The sequence below is a fragment of the Paramormyrops kingsleyae genome, chromosome 12, assembly GCF_048594095.1.
Source record: "Paramormyrops kingsleyae isolate MSU_618 chromosome 12, PKINGS_0.4, whole genome shotgun sequence".
Taxonomy (NCBI): domain Eukaryota; kingdom Metazoa; phylum Chordata; class Actinopteri; order Osteoglossiformes; family Mormyridae; genus Paramormyrops; species Paramormyrops kingsleyae.
In genome coordinates, this window is record NC_132808.1 from 12769588 (window position 1) to 12787383 (window position 17796).

The 17796-nt window shown below is 50.3% G+C and overlaps 1 protein-coding gene and 1 long non-coding RNA gene across 13 annotated transcripts in view; one reads left to right on the top strand and one right to left on the bottom strand.

Annotated features, from left to right (window-relative positions):
- The window catches only part of camk2d1 (calcium/calmodulin-dependent protein kinase (CaM kinase) II delta 1), a 50206-nt gene extending 34676 nt beyond the window's left edge, over window positions 1-15530 (bottom strand). For 6 of the 12 annotated variants that reach the window (XM_023825386.2, XM_023825382.2, XM_023825388.2 and 3 more), the window contains exons 1-2: window positions 15255-15528; window positions 14228-14322 (exon numbers count right to left, since the gene is read on the bottom strand). In XM_023825386.2, coding sequence (XP_023681154.1) covers window positions 14228-14322; window positions 15255-15316 — 157 coding nt within the window. In that variant the 5' untranslated portion in view covers window positions 15317-15528. Of the gene's footprint in view, window positions 1-14227; window positions 14323-15254 lie in introns of all 12 variants that reach the window. The other 6 variants (XM_023825380.2, XM_023825383.2, XM_023825389.2 and 3 more) reach the window with 3 other exon arrangements.
- Window positions 15474-17083, top strand: LOC140593648 (uncharacterized). Its single transcript, XR_011994068.1, has 2 exons — window positions 15474-15607; window positions 16515-17083. It is a non-coding gene; the product is annotated as an uncharacterized lncRNA (long non-coding RNA).
- The last annotated feature ends 713 nt before the right edge of the window (window positions 17084-17796 follow it).

Sequence of the window (17796 nt, forward strand, 5' to 3'; positions counted from 1 at the left end):
ATCCTGGAAGCTATGGGTGCAAGGCAGGGAATAACCCAGGATGGGGCACCAACCCATTTCAGAGCACACACACACACCATGCATCACATTTCTGCCCCTATGGGCAATGCGGTAACTTGCCTGTGGGGAGGAACTGGAGTACCCGGAGGAAACCCTACGACGACACGGGGAGAACATGCAAACTCTACACACAAGGACCACTGGAAGAGACTCAAACCAGGGTCCCACTGCTGTGAGGCAACGGTGCTAACCACTGTGCCACCCCCAAGGAGAAAAAGCGGTCATTGTGAATTATATAGCATATTAATAATGTTGTGAATATGGCAGGCTTTGTGTGGGCATTTTTGTATTTTTATTTCTGGTCTATGTAAAACACGTTAGTTACTATCGCGAGTCGTTTCTAAGTTCGGGGGGGGGGATTATATTTTTCCTCGTGTCGCCCAGCACTAGACAGAGGTGGATGTGACACGTCAGCTTGCAGACGGCACCCCCCCCACCACCCAGGGGTTTGAGAGCTGCACAGGGAACATCACAAATGCTCTGAGATCTGTGCACAGAGCTTTGGAGCAGCTCTGCTTTGTCATGGCGATGGGGCTCATCCATGTCCGCAGCATTCCCTGTCTCCATAGCAACAGTACCAGAGGATTCCCCCATCGCTAACAGTAATGCTTCATACCCCCACCCCCCCCCCCCACCTTTGTGATTTGAGTGCATTGTGGAGCAAAACTATAAGGCTATCCCCCACCCCCAGCACAGATGCTACAAATATGGCAGTGAATGAGCAGAGAGCAAGGCCTTCAGACATGGGACCAGGCCAAAACCAAAGGGGGGGGGGGGGGGGGTGGGGGTAAGCAACGACAGCCAGGCAGCCAGTCAGATCCCTGACAACTGAAATCTGACATTTAATAGGAATCCCAAGCACTGCAAAACCTGAGTGTGACAGCCCCTGGGTTTACGTGAGGTTTACATGATTAACCTCCCCCCAGAGGGATTCCCCCACTGCCCCAACCCCCCACCCCTCAGCTGAGGCGGCCACAGCCAGCTCTACTCAGAGCTGGACATTCTGCTGAGACCGCAGGCAGATCCTGAGTGCCCCGTGTGAGAAACCCCACTGGGACACTGCAGCCTGTGCTGAGCCTAAACATGGCGGGGAGTGAATATCAGTGCGACAACTAGGAGAGCGGCTCTCCAGAACCCCTAAAGGCAGAGCAGAGAGATCCAGGCAGCCAGGACAGGAGTTCAGCCAGGTCTGCCCAGGTCAGCTAAGGTTAGGTTAACCTACCCAGAATCCTCTACAGCAGCCCCACCCATCAACCTGCCATCTAGCCTGATGAGCCAACTGCACACTTTCCAGGACTCGCTGCAGTGGAACTACCTTTGCATGCAAATGTCCTCTTGCTGGCATCCTGTATCCAGAAGACCAGCCCCAGGAGCTGCAAGGCAGTAGAATTACGCTCCCACACTGAGCTCCGTCCATTACAGCTCATAAAATAATAAAAAAAAGTACGCTTTAGAGTAATAAAAGGTAAGGGGGACTCCGCTGTGACTGTGCACAGGGTCACACTGCACATGCAGCTTCAATCCTTTTAATTCATCCACTTTCCAAAACTAACTTTGCAGCCAATTTAGGGGCCTGAATAGTGTCTATTGTCACTGTTCATGAGACATCATATCAGCACTGAAGCTGCACCTAGAGAAGGGTGACGGGATGGAGAGAACGGCAGCGGCCCTGCAGACTCCACACCACAAGGACAATTTTAATGACGTGTGTGTATATAAAAAGTGCATGGTGCAGAATGTGAGCAGAGGCAGGCCCGTGCAGGGTCGGACTAAACCAAGGCAGGCTGGAGGCATAAGGTTCCCTCCTGAATTCGGGGCCGGTTTAAAACCTGCAGGACCCATTGCTACTGCAGCAAGTGCTTGTCTTACTGCAGACCCCTCATATCCTAAGCTGAGCACCGTAAGCTGATCCTGGCGGCCTTCTGGCTGCACTGCAAATGTCAGTGTATGGTTTCAAGCATACATCATACAGCCAGATAATGTGCCGTGAAGTTATTCTCTTTACCATAAAGTCCATGGTGGCTGCAGTTGGCCCACGACTGCGTCTCCCTCTGCACATTAAATAATAATCCAGGCCCTTCTCACGAGGGACACTGGAGCCCGGCTCCGTCATTCAGCCCCTCCGGGAGCAAATGCAAACGTCCGCAGTGAGCTCCGGGGGGGAGAGACACACCAGCCACCCAGAGCACAGGAATGAGCCACAGATGACAAAGGGACCTGTCAAAGCTGAGGCTGGCACATCATGTCATTTCCTTATGCTGATGGCACCCCCCCCCAGGAAGGTACCAGGTAATTACTTAGCTCTGCCTTTTTTGCAATGTTTTACACCCAAGGCACTAACTGGTTAATTCTTTTCACCATCCCCGTAGGCGACATCTGCTGTGTACACAGAGTCTCGATTACAGTCACTTATGAACCCAGGCTTCTACATTTTAAGGACTAGATGAATATTCGAGCATCATTAAAATCCATCAGATTATGAAAATGGATTATTGCAGAAACATGGTGATGACTGCTATCTGCATCGAGGACAGCTGGCTCCGTAGGACCCAAGGAACATGAACATGGGGACAGCCAATCATCTGCTCCAAGTCAGCATCACAAACGACATAACGGTCTCACCGTTACGAGGCCAGGAACCTGCCCCCCCCCCCCGCCCCCGCCCCAAATGCTAATGTGGAGGAAAAACCCTGAGCCCACAGTGATGACCGGACACACAGTAACAGGCCAACAGAGGGTCAGGTAGCAGGGATGTGCTGCCCTGTATGCAAACTAATGCCGAACCAGCCGCCCGGGATTGGCTGGGAGGAAGGCGGGGGCCTTCAGCAGCCAATGAGGCTCTGGCTTTTGCTGCCATGAGATCATAACCTTTCACCTTTCAGCAGCGATAGCAGGGCCGCCCCAGTCCCTAGGCACCTTTCACAAAGCACTGGCTGCTGATCTCCAGCAGGAATTTGAGGATGTGTCAACAGCGGCAGGAAGACATGATGGCCTCCCAGCAGCACGGTTCGGCACCCTGATCTCACCATCTGGACTCGCCGGCCCGAGTGCATCTGCCTGTGAAACACGGGCAGTGCCGCACAGACTCTGCGGCAGGCGCTCCTCCTGCACAACTGGGGCGGGAGGGGACGGCCACACACACAGTAGCATGTAGCATGGAAAGTGACCTCACAGCAACCCCCCACTCAAGCCACTGATTTACAATTATAATCACCCAGCTCATCCCTATCCTTCCAGACATAACTGTTTACATGCCTCCCATGTTCACTTCTGCTGAGCCTCTCAATCTGCTGAACCCGCCCCCGGCTGAATTTAACATTCTAGTCCCCGAACTGCAGCAGCTGGGGACAGGGGGGGGGGGGGGGGGGGGGGGGGCATGCACAGAATAAGCGGCTCTGACTCTGCCTGGGTTCACGCTGGAGGACAGCCTGTCGAGTGCCTCACATCTCACTCAGGGCCCTGCAGCCATTCCTGACATGAGCTGAATAACAGCCAAAACAGCCAAAACAGCCAAAACAGCCCTCACCCCCCCAACCAAGGACAGAAATCCAGACACGGCATCCACCATGTCCCATTCCTCTTCCCTAAGCAAGCAGAGTCAAACCGCACAAAAGTGTCTGAGGTAGCCAGGATAAAACTCAAATACAATTAGGGATACTCTGGAAAACAAGACTCAGAATTTGGGACAGCTGAGGGACATTACTAGCGGGCACAGTCCTCCCCCTCGGCTCTCCCGTGTGACCATGTGACCGCTCCTCCGCTCCTCGATGCTGAGGTTTGACTCCGGCAAGCCCAGCTCCTTAACTGCCACACGACCCGCTTCCCAAAATGAAAACCTTCAGGTTTTTCTGTGCTGCTCTTTTATTACTCTATTCAAAGTGCAGATTTCCATCTGCACAGCCTGTGACAGACACACTGAGAATCTCTAACCACATTGAAATAAGAAATTTGTTTATGGGTGGGGACTCGTTTCCACAGCGACAGCTGCCAGCTAGGGGCAGCATTAGTTTCTGGATCTTCACTGCCACCCCTGAATGGCGCAGAGATCTGCAGGATTTGGGGAGCCGGGGTGAACGGGGCGAAGACTGATCACGGGATATTTTGAAGACACGCCCTTAAATGCCCAGAGCTGATGCCTGGAATTAAGCTGCGATGCAGTATGAGGATGCTCTGCAGGCCGGTTCCCCACATAACCACTTCCTGATCGCGCCAGCGGCTGCCGCGTTCCGCTATTCTGGGTGCAGGGTGTCAAACGGGCGACAACGACGTGTTTAGTCACGCCAAGAAGTGCTTCTGCGATGCGGAGGATTCCCAGGCATGTGGCGGCCCGCCCCATTAACATAGCCGGCTGTCTGGCCGAGTTACGGGGAGGGGGCTCAATCACATTACAGACACAGCGTGCGCAGTCAGGGCTGACCAGCAGACACTGCAACCCCATTAAAATCACACCAACGTTAATAGAAAATTACACAGCTGAGCTTCAGGAGAAACTACATCCCACCCAGCAACAAGCAGGGAGAGCAGGAGCACAGTGCCGTATGAGATTAGAGACATTTCAGGCTGCGTGATTCAAGTAAAGATGGGAACAGAATGCAGGGAAGAGTTAGGACTACACAGGTCTATGAAGGGGGGGCAACAGCGGCTCCAAATTCGAGTCACCCCCATGCCATGAGACCGGGGGGCAAACTGAGAAGCAGAGGATGATTGGAGAGCAGGTGTTGGTCTCTCAGAGTAGAGGCAGCAGGTTCCTGTGGAGGAACCCATACATCCAGGTGAAGATAAACGCTTCGTGCTCAAAATATTTTCTGTGGTAGATCACCAGCAGCTGCGATAAAGCCGTGGATTGAAGGCCAGAATTGAGGTCAAATAAATAAAGGGGGTACAGGAAGACAGTTACTGCTCTCAGGTCCGTACCACTCTACCCATACACTGAGATTGTTACACACCTAAGTCCACAGGCTAATTACACAACAGGATGCTGGTCAAACTGGCCAGCCTCTATTCAACAGACTGATCTAATGAATTATAGTCCGAATAACCCACTCTGGGAAGCAGTTCAGGCATGACACTGCAGATAAAAGTAGCTCTGCGGGCAGATAAAACACGGAAGTACAAATCCATCAAAAACGAGTTAAAGAGCAGACATTCCTGCAGTGACGCGTGCCCATGTTACCGGAGGTGTACCTTCTCTGCATGAAATCTAGACGTTTCCTCACCACCGGCGGCGGCAGCGCGGAGCGGCACGGATCACCAGGCGTGTCAGGTCAGGATAGGTCAATCGGGGTATGGGTTTGGAGTTCAGCACATTCAGGGGAGGACGAGGGGCTCCTGGCTTGCAGGCATGAGCCATTAGCAGCAGAAACCTGGAGGATAAACAGTGCCAGCAGACTGCTGGAGAGCAGAGGCAGGCCTGGGTCTCCTCACGGATTTGGCACTGAGGGAACAGGCGGCACATGGAGGAAACGCCTTGGGATGAGCAGCCAGGGAGGACACGCAGTGAGCTGGGTGGACACGCAGCACCTACTCACACTGTCACTCCAAGGCCGTTCCTAAGCCAGCTAAAAAAAACCATGTCATGCAGGTCATTTTAGTTTACTTAAACACAGGTCAGATCCTGAACACTCCGTCCTGCGCAGCACCGGGAATGAACCCCAGACTCGGCAGCACAATTAGAACATCCTCCGTGATCTCTGCAGGCTCGTGCGAGCAACAGCATATTAGGCATTAACCCAGGGAGCCATTAGCTTTCAGCATTCCCTGTCAATGTCGCTTATGTCGCTGCATGCCCGGTCAGACCCCAGGCATGCTTTGGAGGTGGCCCCGGGCCAGTTTCCCCATGCTGATAGCAGCACGGGAAACACGGAGGGGCAGAGAACGGGCCCCTTCCAAAGGGGAGCCGTTCCATGCCACACCGGCAACGGCCAAAACTGCAAAGTATTCACACCACCAAACTGTACGCATCACCTCACACACGTCTGGTGTTACACAGGCACGTCCCCTTACAAGGAGCCCGGACCATCAGCACTGCAGCAAAACGCAGACACTTTTGGGAACATCTACCCTTGTTTTCCACCTTCACAGCCTAGCAAGCAGCCAGCCACTCAGCCCTATGTGGGGCTCGTTATGAGAGGATGCCTCATTTAGCCAAATAATCACCATCTGAAGGCAGAAGGTAATCAGCTGCAAGTACAGCATCATCATCGCGGGGTGTTTATTACAAAGCCGAGCTGATGGATTCAGCTTAACTGGAGCCGCATGCGCGTTGGCTCACTGCTGCATGGCGGCGCCGTTTACCGCCCAGCCTGGGTCTGAAGGAGTTAAGAGGCTGATGCTCTTTTGCATGAAGAGCTTTGGCTTTAGAGCTGAACTGCATTGCAGAACCAACCGGTGACCCCAGGATACACAGACTGACGTCAGGCTTGTTCCAGCACATACCTTTCCATTGTCATCTTTCAGGGATTTCCCTCCAACTCAAAACACATGCAAGAAATTCACTGGAGAAACCTATTCACCAGACACTGATAAACACCGAGATACACAGTAACACCAAGTAGTCCCCCAATGACTCTTGCACACAGGCGGCAGCCTTAACACGACACTACCTAGAGCTCCAAGCAGCGAGGGCCTGCTCTCCGGCAGGGAGACTCCACTCTACAGAGCAGCTCGTTGGCAGCACAGCGATAAGCAGAAGAAAGGCAGCGTGCTGCCACCCATCATCTGCTCGCCTCTCACACGCAGAGCCGCTGGCTCCTTCACTAGCAAGGAATGCAGCCCTTTCAGGGCCGGTCCCGGCCATAGCGGCCGCGCTCTCAGCCGCTCCCTCTGCCCAGGTCTCCCAGACAATCAGTCTGACGGGGAAACCAGAACATGGGCTGAATTATAACAAGACCTTCATCGCTGCCACTGTCCGCCAGACTGGGAGAAGCGTGCTCAGCCTTCAAAGGCTAGCCAGGCAGGGGAAAACCTGAGAGCTGAGAGCAGCTAAACACCAACATCCTGCACACCGGGGTGGGTTAGAGGGAACAGCGCCCCCAGCTGGCAGATGCATTAACCGTACAGACACTGTGAAGCCATCCCACCTAAACAACTAGCGAAGGGCTGGAGGCGCCTGGCAGGTGCAGAGCAGTGAGGAGACCCCCAGCTAGGAGAGCAGTGCGTGTTCCTCACTGGCAGACGGCCACACTACTGGGCCTTAAAGGTGAGCTGAGCCATGCAGACATCCCACCCTCCTCCTCTCCCCTCCCCTTCGGGGAGCCGCCCTGCCAAAAACAGACACTCAGCAAAGTCAGAGACTGGGCCCGCTGCCTCCATCTCGCTATCAATCCAGAGCGGAGTCGTCGTTAATTAAGGTCAGAATGAGGCCCCTGTGTTCCTGCCAAGTGCTCCTCGGTCACTGGGAGAGGGAGACACTAATTAAGGGTGCCCCCTCCCTGCAGAGACTGCCCTACTTGGTAAATTAGGACTCAATGTGACGCCTCGGGGATCGCACCGCCCGTCTCCTTGCGGGACCGGGCCAGGCCGACGCAGTTTCCCGAATCCACACCCATGTCTAGTGACCCGAGGAGACAGGATGTGGGTCACCGTGTCAGCAGGCTTGGCTTGATGAGGGCAGCGAGGCCCCACACAGCTACAGCACACCTCCCCACGGTCAGCAGGCACAGCAGGTAAGTGTAGCACCCACCACCATGCCATCTACCAGTGTTTTTCAACCCAGACAGTCCACCAGACAGTCCACCAGACAGTCCACCAGACAGTCCACCAGACAGTCCACCAGACAGTCCACCAGACAGTCCACCAGACAGTCCACCAGACAGTCCACCAGACAGTCCACATTTTTACTCCCTCCCAGCACACCTGAACCAAACAAGTAATCAAAGAAACCAAATACCTGGTTCAGCTGAGAGGGAGTGAAAATGAGGACCGTCTGGGGGCAGCTCGAGGACCGGGCTGAGAAACACTGATCTAGTAGACATGTTATTTTTCCTACAGTGCTTCCCCGCTGTGTCCTCTGCCAAGCTGCGCTGCCCCATTCAACTAGGCCTTCCAAAGCACAGGATTCTGCTTCACCAACACTTACCTACAGGGAGCAATCTGCATGCAGCCATTTTTGGGGTTTGACTAGGTGCTAAATGACACATCAAGCGATCATGCCAGAAAAAGCACACCCCACCCTGCCTGGAGGGCGCTGTATTCCCGCCCCCCCCCCCTTCAAAGCACACACCTCCAAAACAGCCAAGAGAGATTCTGTGCTAGCTTTGAGAGCAGCACAAAAAGGTAATCCCTCTTTTCTTGGATAAATATTGATTTTTTTTTTCCCTCTAATCATTATATAAGGCGGACGGGCGCCCCGTCATTCGCAAGCCACGGCAGCGCTCCCCAGGGAGCTCGCGGCAGGAACAAAAATAGACAGAAGAACCCAGGCAATAAAGCCGACACAAACCAGCTTACGGTGGGGGAGAGGAGGAAAAAGAAAAAAAGAAAAAAGGCTTTACGATGAAAGACGGGGAAGCAGAATTACCAGGTAAAACCAAACATCAGGCAAGCTCAGAGCTTATGCCTGGGCCCATCATAAGGCACTGCTATGACAGCCATCTTCGAGGACAGGGTCCCAGCAAGCAGGAAGCACAGGGCACATCAGGCACGAGGCGCCATCACAGGACACCCAGCGATTTAGATCCGAAAGCACCTGGGCACCAAGCAAGACTGAGGTCAGCACTGCATTGTTATGCATAGAGGCCACACACTGCCCCGGACTAGCAAGCAGAATGAGCAGCCATCAGCATTACATTACCTAAGTAGCCTATCAGACGTCCCCCAATCACAAATTTCACCAACCAGGGAGAAAGAATAGAAGAGTCACCTTTCAGTACATCTACAGGGGAAATGTTCCCAAGTCATTGGCAGCTCTCCCTCCCCCAAGTAAAAAGAAAGCAGCAATATTTTATTTTGGAGTCATAGCATGAAAATAAGTCTACAATCAATGCTAGGTCAGCTACTGACCCGTGACACTGGCTTAAATATGGTGTCTAGATATACAGTCACAGTCACCACAGGCCTCTGTCACGCCCATGGCTGGACGGCTGATTTCTGCTAAGTGGGGAAGGACTATCTAAGTTTATAACAGTGTAAAAGGTACTTGAAGAAAACATGGCAAGGGTGTGGCCTGGTAGGGAGAAAGCGAGCAGGAGTCTGGGCTCCCGCAGTTTTCCACTATTTGCTAATGTAATTTCCATGGACAAAGAGCCAGTGTAACATCTCAATGTGGTTTTGAGGGGAGTCTGCCATTATACTTATGCACTCACTTTGCAGGCATGTCTGCCTTTAAAAGGAAGGGGCAGCACTAGTCAAAGCTGGACAGATTATGGGTAAGACTACGTTGGAGGGCACATGGGAGGGAAGGTCTTGTTAAACCAGGATTGGGGGAAAAGCTTGTGCAAAGGGCAAATTAAGCATGTTAGCGTCCGACTCTGACCGCAACATGAGTTTCACTGTAAGAGCCTCAGCTATGCTTATAGGGGGACGTCACGAGGGCATGTCCAGGCAGGACGGTCGCCAGGCACCTTACAGAAAGGTCAACTGTTATTGGCAGTCCAAGGACACGTTCATCGGCACATGGACCAAAGCGTTCCACACCTCAGAGGGACAGGACGGAAACGGTCCCCCACACATACAAAAGCACACTATGCCTGTGTAGCTGTTTCCTGGACAGCTTGAAGAACACAGACAGGCTCTGGTTTTACTGAAATCCATTCAGATTTACTGTGACATGCAGATAAACTGGGAGAGGAAAAAAAAAACCCACACAATTCTCCATCTGTTCGTCCCTGGTGACACGCAGGCAGTGTTTATGACTCAACACAGGCCATGGGGGACAGCAATGCTAACAGAGACACAGGGCACAAAGCCTTCAGAGCGGGAGAAAAACCCGTCCTCTCCCACAACACAGCACGACAACACATGTTCAGGACACCGAGAGGAGCAGAGGCTTAAGTGTCACTGCAATTAGGTAACAGTACAGCCAGAGGGACACAAATTCAGGGGGCATGTCTGAAATGGACATCCAGTCCGGGGGGCATTAAAGCAAACATGCAGACAGGTTCTTGCAGACATCAAGGTCAGCCTGTGTGAGACAGAGCTGTGGAAGCAATTTACAGGAACAGAAAGAAACAGACCTCCGCAGCTCCTGGGAGTCCTTCAGTCTCTCTGGAAATAGTATTTAAAGATGGGTATATAAGTCACCCAGTGAGCCAGTGCCTCCAGTGAGCCAGTGACATGACGACTCATGGAGGCACATCTGCCGCTTGACTTACGGGATTTGGCAAAGGACACAGCCACATATTATGGTGTAGGAAGGGAGTGAGGAGGACCAGGCCACGTTCAGAGTGCGACAACAGCCCAACCCAGGCCCTAGGAGTGATATTGAGGGCAGGAGATGCAAAAGCTGCAGCCCATCCTGTATGGGAATGGAGCGCATGGCACACAAAACCTCCACGCTCACAGTGACCACTTCCCAAGAATCAGAAAAGCACAGAACATTTAATGTATTGTTCTGAAACTTTACCAGAGGCCTGTCAAACAAAAAGAACCTGGCGTGAGAACTGGTGACATCACCTATAATGAGAACGGCGGCAGAGGTGAGGAAGTGGTTCATTTTGAAAATGACCACAAAAAAAGGATCACAGCCCACAGATCCCACAGCCGTGCCACAGTGGGCGGCCCAAGAACCCGGATGGTAGAATAGCTGCCACCATAGGCAGAACGTCCCTAGCAGGACTCATTGCAGGTGGTGACACTGACAGTCCAGCTCCATCACCCACAGAAGAGGCTACCAGGAACAGGCAAGACACTCTTATGGTTGAGTTTAACTGTCTGCAGCAAGTAATGTGTGTCATATACACAGCAGACTAAGAAATGAATGTTGGCGAAAATGAAATCATGCCGGAAACTTTAGTTGTCTTGACAGATATTTAGTGAGAGTGATATTGCTTTGGGCATGGACTTTGTATGACTTTGGAATGATTCCGTGACGTTAGCATGACCTGCTTGCACATTCATGTGCGAACATAACTAGACCATTCCATTTGCCGATGAAGGTTCAAAATTGAGGGAGTCTGTTTTCTATTTTCTGATCGGTTGGATTCAGTTACGCTTCTCTGCTGCTAGGGTACTGTGCATACGAATAGGTCGGGAGTGTCCGTAAATATAGGCACATTTCGCTTCTCACAGGAAGAAACCGATAAAAACCGTTGTGTGTGTAAAAATGTGTGTACACATGGTTGATGAATGAGACCCCAGGTATTGCCGCATCACAAAGAGGAGGTTACACACTAAAATCACCAGAAAGGGAAAAACAGAAATGGAAACAGCACAGTGGACACCAAATACACAACCCTGCAACTCAGCGTGTTGCACCAAAGTACTGACCGACAGCCTCTATGCATCTATGACAACACCAAAGAGCTCCCAGATGAAGCAACAAGCACCTCTCCCCCCCCCAAAGTCCACATGCCATGCTCAGGGTCATCAGATTAGAGAATTCCATCTACGCCAAGCCCCCAGACGTGGCCTCGGAGACGGCTTCCTGCTTTTCAAAGGCCTGCACCCTATGCACCAACTACTGGAGCCAGCCAATCAGAAATGCCTACAAAACTGAGCACAAGACAGAGGCTGGCCATTAATGAGAAACCCTGGATGGAAAATCCCAAACACTTCTAAACAACTCCTTCCAGAGAATGTCAGAAGCTACTCCAGCAGAGCCAGCTTGTCACAGCAGGCCTTGGAATTTGCACGCAAACACAAGGGACACTCATGTACAAGGAATGGAATGCCGACTTCCTCCCTAACGAGGGAAGCCAAGCGAGATGACAGCCATGTTATGAGGGGGAGGGAACCAGCACCTCATGAACAAAAGCAGAGGGGGCTTGAAAACCTCACGCTGGGACCTTCTCTGATGGAAATGAAGGTCTGTAATAGAGTGGTTGCAAAGTTACACAAACAGTATCCGTTTTAGACAGTTCCTTACGGCTCCCTAACAGTCACTGTGAAGAATTTCTTACAAGCTCACGAGGGAGCAGCTTGCTTTCAGGAGTGATGAGAAGTAATCTTACCAGCCAAGAGTCTGAGGGTCACCACTGCCAAGCCATGTGGGCTTGGAGTTTTACACACTGGCAGTTAGAAGCTTGCTGACTGGGAGACATGAACACCATCTAGACCTCCTGTCAGATCCAAACAGGCTGATAACATCTACATTTCCTAGAATTCACAATAATCTTTCACAGTCCACTTCCCTCCCTACCGCTTCACAAAACTATGCAAAATATCCCCAAAAAGCCCACACAGCACCCATCACCTATTAAGAAGCAGCCTTATGATTCAGGCTGGGTGGACACTTCATTCACATTCATTTGCAAAATGAGTCTCTCCACAGGGACACAAAGGTCAACCCTAATGAGTGCATTAAGCGACAAAGATCCACACAAGCAAATAATCAGCTGAGCAGCAAGCTGTGGGAACACTGCTACCTTTGTGCAATAAGGGTTAAACAGACGCACGGATGTCATAAGCTGCTGTCAGACACACCATGAACAGACTACTAGATAAGACCAAACCACAAGTATGATGAACATCCAACTGAAAACACCATGTCCCTCCAAAAATAAATGAATTATATATTTTTAAAAAGCTCCACAGAATAGTGAGCAGAACTGAAAAAAACCCCACTTTCCCAAGTATGTGGTTCTCTGAAAATGACCCCCCCACACACACACACACACACACACGGCCTCAGTTTGCCCTTGTGATGTCAGCGACCTACAAGGCAGCTAGGGCCCGATGCTCATTCTGACTTTCACAGAGCAGAATAGATTATGCTGTGTTTAAAGGCCAAATTCCATTTTATGAGGTGCTGCCAAGCTAAAACTCACTCCAATCTATTCCAGACAGTGCCAAATACCTACAGTACATGGACTACAGCATTAGATCTGAGGCCAACCCTTTAAATAACATTGATAAGCCCATCCCATAAACAGAGGATACTCTACACAACTTTACTACTCACTTCCAGGGAGTGGAAACAAGGCCACAAAGCTTGATTGGAAACTGGTCAATTGAACCTAGAACCTACTGTGCACAAATGAGAGCTCGTAACTCTTATCCTTAAATGGGTCACACAGCAGTTAACATACTGGTTAACCTGTAACATCAGTAAAAGCGTCTCAGAAGAACAAAGCATCAGCCAACTGCTAACGAGTTTCACATACACCTAGTAACAGTCGCAGCTCCACCCATATGATGTTTTTAGAACAGTGTTTCCCCACAGACTGTGCACACCATGCAGAAGAAAATCAGCAAGGTTCGGTCTTAGCTGAACGTGAATGATGTAGACATTTCTGCTTTGCTCGTTTCCCCCCCAGAGGCCCAAACTGCCTGCAACTTACCTTATTAATTTTGTTGCAACACTCAAACAAAAACAGAATATAGATTGATTACACCTTTGCCTCAAGAACTTGATGGATTAGGAGCCAACTTGGTTACCCCTGTTTTTGTTAACTATCACCACGGTTTACTTCCTGCCCCTTACAAAAGTCACCCCCCCCACCCTTAACACCGACCCTCATGAGTCTGGGGTTCAGCATGGTTTCCACCTGACCAGTGAACTTCAGTGGAGGAGCACAGAGACAAAGGCACCCTACATGGGCGCCCAACCGGCGGCTCTGCAGAGGAGCAGATGCACGGGTCTGGAAGCTAGCAGACCGATACAAGATGGGAGGAACTATAGCTGACGTGTGGAGAGTAGCCTGCAGATGCAGTCTAACAGGGCACGGCAGCTATCTTATCCCATCACACACACAGCTGAGGGAACTGCTGTGACCTGGTGTCCTAATCCTACTGAAACGTGGCCATTATCAGGGGACATTCAGGGGCATATCACTGATGACAATACTGAAACTGAAACGATGCTTTATAGGCCATGTACACTGGAGAGCTTCTTTTCCCATATATATATATATATATATATATATATATATATATATATATGAGACTGAAGCTGGGGGTAACAGAGATGGGACTATTCTGCCGAGGCTGGGACTCAAACCAATGACCTTCTTGTCACAGATACAAGGGTCTAACCTGCTGTGCCACACACCATGTCAAAGCAGGTACATACCTCTAGCCGAGAGCTTCTTAGTGTTGATGATTTTGGCTGCATACTCCTGGCCTGTGGAGATCTTCATGCACCTCCTCACCACAGAGAAAGCACCCCTGCCATGTGGGGGGGGGGGGGGGGGGGGGAGGAAGCACAGAAAACCAAGACTTTGGTCACCACTGAGTACATAGACAGCTACAGAATACACACACCTGATGTTTTATTACAACCCATATTGACGGCACTTTTTAAGCGAACAATTAACCCGATGAAAAGGCTGTCAGCGGCATTCATTTTAAAGGGATTAAGCACACCAAGCTCAGGATCCGCTCCACAGAGACATGTATGGCAACCTCCGAAGTCATAGCAAGCCAATTAAAAAGGGGATGGTGTGCTTAAAGGCCACTAATTACTCTCAGGACCCAGGACCCCCGAGAGCAGGGAGAACCTCGCAGCCGCTAGACGGCGGTATCACGTGACGAGAGCGCCGGGACGCCGCAGATTTCATGCAGTCGACGCTCACCTGCTGAAGTGCCTTACCTGCTGTACTGGTCAGGGCTGTTGCGCGTTACAGGTCTGCTGTGCAAACCACCTAATCCTATCCGCCCCCGCCCCTTTGACACACGTATTAAATGCACCCACCACACCGCACTGCTTTACCTGTAACCTTAACTAAAGGACTAATAATGAGACGCGTATGGCAGCGGCGCCGCTCACTAACACCGCAGACACACGGGTCACCTTACGAGGCGGGGTTACGACGGGCCGCCTGAGGTCCGGTCCGGTCCGGTCCGCGCGGGTGGACGGACTGCCGCCGCCCGTCCGCGGGGCTTCTCTCACGCTCATCCCGTCGCAACGGCTCCCCACGCTCCCAACTACGCGACTGGAAGTTAAACTATATTTACTCACTTTTTTTGGCAAAACGTACTGGGAAAACCCCTCTAAAGAGCCAGACAGGCGTTCAAATGGGTTTAACAAGCAGCCGCACACTTAACGGGAAGGAGGCGGCAGCGTCAGGGAGGCTCCGGCGCACGGCGGCGGCTCTTACTTGCCGAGCTCCTCGTACAGCTGGTACTCGTCGGTGAAGCGGGTGCAGGTCGTCGAAGCCATGCTGGGGAAAGTGCCGGGCGAGGAGATGAAGGACCGCAGGTTGGACGTGTGAGATGTTCAGCGACACTGCCCTCTTCTCAGACGCTCCTCCTTCCACATAAACGGGGAGAGAACAGCGGCAACAGCACTGTCAGGAAGGCAGGCAACTCGCGTCCGACCGCCGGGCCGTCAGAGCGCAGACTGAGCGGCTGCAGCCTCCACTGGTCGCCAGTACCTCGCCGCGCGCTCCTCCTGCCCTATTTCTACCTGACGTTTCCGGCGCAGGAGCCTGTGCGACACTGACCTCTGGCGGTAAGGACGGAAACTGCAGTGCTTTTTAATCTGTACCTGAGGCACGTTCTCGTGTTGTGTTTATGTGCAGACGCTCAATCAGTTGAGAATATATATCATTTTGGCGTTTAAAACACGGTTATCATAGAGAACGGAAATATGTCTAATGTCGAATGAAATCAGTGTTTAATAGTAGGCCCTCCATCACCCCCGGAATGTTACTTTATTTCTGTTCGATTTTTTTTGCACTGGGGTCATGGATCAGACATGGCTCGATAGAATAACACAACTGAGTTGGTTGCCAATGTTGAACCGGATGCATTTTTTATTAGCCAAGTAGCTGCTGAAATTACAGTTTCCAATATGAAAGCGCGTCCTGAATCCTTGAGTACAGCGTCATCGAGCAAACGACACCTTTGGCTTTTCTCGTGATCAGCTTTCAAATTTGTTCTCATCACACGTAAGACGCCACGCGAGATCTAGAGAACATCTGCGAGATTTTCGTGAGGGGTGGGTGTGCAATTATGGTTTGAGTTGAACCATAATTAAAAAAAATAGCAATAAAGCACCTACAAACTATAGATCAAAGAAGAAGCGTTAATTTAGGTATAAACAATTATAAACACACGAGTATTAATATTAGAACCACATCTGTATTTTTTTGGTTCGCACTGACCTCTAGTGGACATATATTGCACTGTCCTCGTATGTTTATTCTTAACACCGCCATAAATTTGCTATCGAGGAAATAAATGAGCCAGTAGGTAAATGACCCATTTAACATAGAGAACACACGTAAAGCGTATGACGTGTTTAAAATATTGGTTGAAGGCCCTCGGTAGGTTTGTTAGAATTAAACTGTTTATGCGTTCTCAATTAACTTAAAACTTGGAAATCCACCAATATATGAAAATTTCTGATTCCGTAGATAATACCATGTGGAGTGATGAAGATTATCTTCTGCATCCATGAAGATGTCTGGAGAGCCACAGCTTGACATCAGTATATGATACTCATGGCTCTGAAACTTGCAGTAATTAAGCACTTTTGCCTCACACAGGTTATGGGTTCGAATTCCACCCTTACTCTGTGTGTCGAATTTTCATGCCCCTCCCATACTGAAGGGTGTTATTTTTCTACAGTCCAAAGGCATTTAATTAGGCAAGCTGGCATTTCAAAATTGGCAACAATATTTGTGAGTACACATGTCCTCTGATAGACTGTAACCCCCACCCAGAAAAAAATGAAACTAAATAATTAATAACAACCTACAGATAAAAAAGATTAAATGTATTTTAAATTGACTCAGACTAATGGCTACATTTATTAAATTATATAATTTTTTTAAAAAGTGTGTACAAATGTAGACTGTCTAAGCTAATATTGATCTGTAGTGTTTTTGTGAACGATAATGTACATCAACTCTCTCATTAAGTATTTAGCTGTTTGCAGTGACTAATGTTAGTCTGGAAATAAAACATGGAATTTTATATCTGACACAGCAATTAATGTTTGTCATTACAAACTGTGCTACTTGTCAGTACTTTACGGACTGTAATGGACTGGGGCACGGTGACGTTCACAGCCGTGATATTCGCAGGAAAGGGTTCATGGGTGGAGATATTCTTTGTGACAACTTAGGGACATAAATGTATGAAGAAATAAAAATGATGGGTCTATAAGGGATTACAGACTGTCTGCTGACACACTTGGATTCCAGAATTCTCCATCTGTTACTTGTATCTAAAAACATAATTTTTTTCTATCATGTCTGATATCATACTGCTCTTAACCTCACTATTCTCACGCACACACTTTTCTCCCTCAAATAATCGCTGTCTCCTGTGTGTTCTGAGCTGCACAGTTGCCACTATGAATCAGGGATTCTCTGAGCAAGCCCTCCCCATCAGATAGGGGGCTGGCTCCACAGGCCCTGCAGTCAGGGGGGGGGGGGGGTTACAGATGGAAAGACTGATTCAATGTGCAGTCATACGAAGCCTCCCTGAGCTTTCTGATGTGCAGAATCAGCAGAAAATCTCACTGTCTTATGCCCACAGATGAAGGATAATATGTTAGGGCAGCAGGTGGCATAGCGGTGAAGTAATCAGCATCATGCCGGAAGGTTATAGGTTCCAGTCCTGCAGGGACTCAGGCTGTTGAATTTGAATGGGACACCTAAAACCACCATCTCATGTAAACACTGTGTCTTT